This window comes from Electrona antarctica (genome assembly GCF_951216825.1).
Source record: "Electrona antarctica genome assembly, chromosome: 11".
Taxonomy (NCBI): domain Eukaryota; kingdom Metazoa; phylum Chordata; class Actinopteri; order Myctophiformes; family Myctophidae; genus Electrona; species Electrona antarctica.
Genome location: NC_136792.1, coordinates 26,279,810 through 26,284,219, shown reverse-complemented (window position 1 = coordinate 26,284,219; position 4,410 = coordinate 26,279,810). Strand labels below are relative to the sequence as shown.

At 46.8% G+C, this 4,410-nt stretch overlaps 1 protein-coding gene across 1 annotated transcript; it reads left to right on the top strand.

Annotated features, from left to right (window-relative positions):
- Positions 1 to 2,457: 2,457 nt before the first annotated feature.
- Positions 2,458 to 3,810, top strand: LOC306933122 (tubulin alpha chain-like; the record flags this gene model as incomplete). Its single annotated transcript, XM_079515144.1, has 1 exon — positions 2,458 to 3,810. The coding sequence occupies one exon, from the start codon at positions 2,458 to 2,460 to the stop codon at positions 3,808 to 3,810; it is 1,353 nt and encodes a 450-aa protein (XP_079371270.1).
- Positions 3,811 to 4,410: the final 600 nt, after the last annotated feature.

The following is a 4,410-nucleotide window of genomic DNA, read 5'->3' as shown; positions in this document are numbered from 1 at the left end:
CCAGGTTTTGACTGCTCAGATGTTCTCACGTCACTGTTGTCCACCTCAGTCTGTGCTGAGTTGTTGCTGTGACTCACAGTGTCAATGCACTGGTTGTCTGTGCTGCAATCAGCGACAATCTTCTCCTCAGTTAATTCTGACTCTGGAGACAATGGTGCTGACAATTTCCTGCTCATCTCCTCACTGTCAATAAGGCTTGTCCTAAACTGTTGACCTATTTTCACTGCTTTCTTCAATCTTCGTCTTCGACCTTCTGTACAAAACAAGTCTAAAACTGATAGTTCTTCTTGCCTTTTCTTTGCTCTCTCTTTTGTCGTCTGATCTGTTCTGTACGCACACACAATTTACAATTACAATTTAGGCATTTAGCAGTGGAGTATCTATGTTAACTATACATACTATACTATATAATATATTATACATGTGTACTATAAAGTGCTATGACTGCATAAAGTGCAATTCTAGAGCTGTCCACGTAACAAGCTATAAGTCTGTTTAAAATACTATCTAAGTCTACATAATGTGCTATCTAAGGGGCTAGGCTAGGGCAAGTGCTACGGGCCATGGTGGAGTCTGAAGAGGTGGGTTTTCAGACTACGGCGGAAGATTGGGAGTGAGGCTGCAGTTCTGACTGTGATGGGAAGTGCATTCCATAGTTTTGGAGCCAGAAGGGAGAAGAGTTTGGGACGTGTGGAGCGTTGTCCCGGCGTTTTTAGTGAAGGTACCTCCAGCTTCCCTGCGTTGGCTGATCTGAGGGTGGGAGGGTTTCTAGGGTACGATCGCGGGAGGGTTTCTAGGGTACGATCTTGTGAGATATGGGGGGGCCATGCCTTTGGTTGCTTTGAATGCCAGCATCAGAGTTTTGTATTCTGTGCGGGCAGCGACCGGGAGCCAATGGAGGGAGCGGAGAAGGGGGGTGACGTGTGAGAATTTTGGCTGGTTGAAGACCAAGCGGGCTGCGGCATTTTGGATCAGTTGGAGGGGCTTAAGTGCACATGCCGGTAGGCCAGTAAGGAGGGAGTTACAATAGTCAAGTTTTGACAAGACTGTTGTCTGGATTAGGAGCTGGGCTGACTCCTGGGTGAGGAACGGTCTAATTCGTCGTATGTTGTAGAGTGTAAACCTACAGGATCTAGTGACAGCTGTGATGTGTGTTTTGAACGAGAGCTGACTGTCCAGGACAACACCAAGGTTCCTGGCTGTCGGGACAGACTTTACCAGGGCGTTGTCTACGGAGATAGTTAGCTCCCGCATAGGGCAGGACTTAGCTGGGAAGAACAGAAGCTCAGTCTTGTCTGGGTTCAGCTTGAGGTGGTTGGAAGACATCCACTGTGAGATGTCAGCCAGGCATGCAGTGATGCGCTCTTCTACCTGGGTGGCAGAGGGGGGGAAGGATAGAAACAGTTGTGTGTCATCGGCATAGCAGTGATAGGATATATTGTGAGCAGAGATGATGGTGCCAAGGGATTTAGTGTACAGTGAGAAGAGGAGGGGACCAAGTACAGATCCCTGTGGGACCCCAGTTTGGAGGGTGCGGGGGATGATAGCAAACCTTTCCAAGAAACCTGGTAAGTCCGGTCAGAGAGGTAGGAGGAGAACCACTTCAGCGCCGTCCCGCCGATGCCTAGATCAGCTAGGGTGCCTAGGAGCAGCTGGTGGTTCACTGTGTCAAATGCCGCCGATAGGTCTAGGAGAATCACAACATATATACATAAGACAACAGTCTTCATAATTCTAAGGACTTCTACATCGAAAGAGCCCTCTTTTGGCCATGGCCTGTCAGGCCAACGCTGATGCCATTTTTCTGAAATTCTGGGAATATTCTTAGATGAGAATTTGTTTTGCACAATGTGCACTGGAGTACCAGCCATAACTACTAAATTGTAGATAATCTCACTCACTGTCATAAATTCTGGGTGATACACTCTGTACTCTGACTGCAGTCTCCTCTCACCTCACACAGTCACAGACACGCATACTCCTTTGCATACTGGCCCCAAAGAATGAGTAGATAGTCAACAAACTCACTCCAAGGAAAACATGCAACTCACTGACTTAGGGAAGAGACCCCCCTTGATCACTTCAGTGACTTGACACCAGCACGTCAAATGCACTTAATCACTCATTTACATCTAAGCAACAGTGGCTGTAGTTTTGTCCCTAAGGTCAACTTACTTATACAGACTATATATTTTTTTTGAATAAAAAATAAAAACCTTTAGGCTTAACAATCCAATTAACCTATCTAATTTTACAAAGGATAAATGAAATATCCTAAACTTGCATGCCTGTGTAAATCGGTGTTGTCAGGCAATGGCTTGTCAGCCTATATATAAGTTGATGTAGGGTGCAAATTTACCAGATACTTCAAGATCAACGTGGAATTTTGAGACATTAAGCATAAAGCAGCAAGTTGAGTAAAGCTTAGAGCAGCAAGTGTGAATAAATTATTCAGATATGCGTGAATGCATCTCCATACATCTCGGGCAAGCTGGTGTCCAGACTGGCAATGCATGCTGGGAGCTCTATTGCCTGGAACATGGAATCGAGCCGAGTGGACTAATGCCTGCTGACAAGACGATTGGAGGCTCAGACGATTCTTTTAACACCTTCTTTGCTGAAACCGGGGCTGGAAAGTACGTGCCCAGAGGTGTTTTCGTAGATCTGGAGCCCACTGTCATCGACGAGGTGCGAATTGGGACCTACAAACATTTGTTCCATCCTGAGCAGCTGATCAGTGGAAAAGAGGATGCAGCCAACAACTACGCCCGTGGCCACTACACCATCGGCAAGGAAATCATTGAAGTGGTGTCGGACAGGATCCGCAAACTGGCAGATCAGTGCACAGGCCTTCAGGGCTTCTTGATCTTCCGCAGCTTTGGCGGTGGGACTGGCTCAGGTTTCACCTCCCTTCTGATGGAGCGCTTGTCTCTTGACTACAGCAAGAAGTCCAAGCTGGAGTTTGCCATTTACCCTGCTCCTCAGCTGTCCACTGCAGTGGTAGAGCCTTACAACTGCATTCTGACCACCCACACCACTCTAGAGCACTCTGACTGTTCTTTCATTGTGGATAATGAGGCCATCTATGGCGTCTGCCGTAGGAATCTCGATATTGAAAATCCGACCTACACCAACCTCAACAGGCTCATGAGTCAGGTTGTGTCCTCCATCACAGCCTCCCTTCGTTTTGATGGGTCTCTTAATGTAGATTTGACAGAGTTCCAGACCAACTTGGTGCCATATCCCCGTATCCATTTCCCTATGGTCTCCTATGCCCCTTTCATCTCTGCTGAGAAGGCTTATCACGAGCAGCTGTCGGTGTCCGAAATCACCAATGCCTGCTTTGAGCCAGCCAATCAGATGGTGAAATGCGACCCTCGGCATGGCAAGTACATGGCCTGCTGCCTTTTGTACCGTGGAGATGTAGTGCCCAAAGATGTCAATGCTGCCATCAGCTCTCTCAAGGGCAACCGTAAAATCCTGTTTGTTGACTGGTGCCCAACTGGTTTCAAAGTTGGCATCAACTACCAGCCCCCAACCTTAGTACCTGGTGGAGATCTGGCCAAGGTCCAGAGGTCTGTGTGCATGTTGAGCAACACCACTGCTATTGCTGAGGCCTGGGCTCGGCTTAACCACAAGTTTGATCTCATGTACGCCAAGCGTGCCTTCGTTCACTGGTATGTAGGTGAGGGTATGGAGGAGGGAGAGTTCTCTGAAGCCAGAGAGGACATGGCAGCTCTGGAGAAGGATTTTGAAGAGGTTGGACTTGACTCCGTTGACGCTGCGGGAGAGGGAGAGGAAGAGGAATAAGGTTAAGTAATTTTGAAGGACCGGACCATGGACCAGATCGGGGGGGATTACATATCCTACTCTGGGAGTCAATGGTGGAGATCTCTGCTGGAACTGTTGCCCCTATTGTATGGTTTCTTTGCTGTAATTAGGTTTTACACAGTTACATTGTTGTAATATTTAATGAATTTCCTGTTTTCATTTCTAGGACATTTGGGAAAGGGGAAAGACAGAAACAAACAAGCAAACAGACAGAGCTAGACAAATAGTTAGATAGGCCCATAGACCACAAGATGGGCAGACAGGGGAACTAAGGCAATTCAAAGGAGGACAACAGACAAATGAACCAAACCCAGAACCAAGGTCTGGGCAGAACTGAAATGAGAAGATACTGGAAAACACTTGGAAACAGACTTAGGTAAATATAAGCAAATAATACTGAGAATAACTAGAGAGACTGTCAGGAAGGCAGACGGAAAGCAAGATGGACAAGCTTAAAAGCAGAGCCAAACGAAGAGAGACTTAACAGTAAAACTGAGAATCAATAGATAATTAACAAAGGGAAAATAGAATAGAGAGAAAGATAACAGACAAGGAAGATGGAAACAGACATAAGAAGTA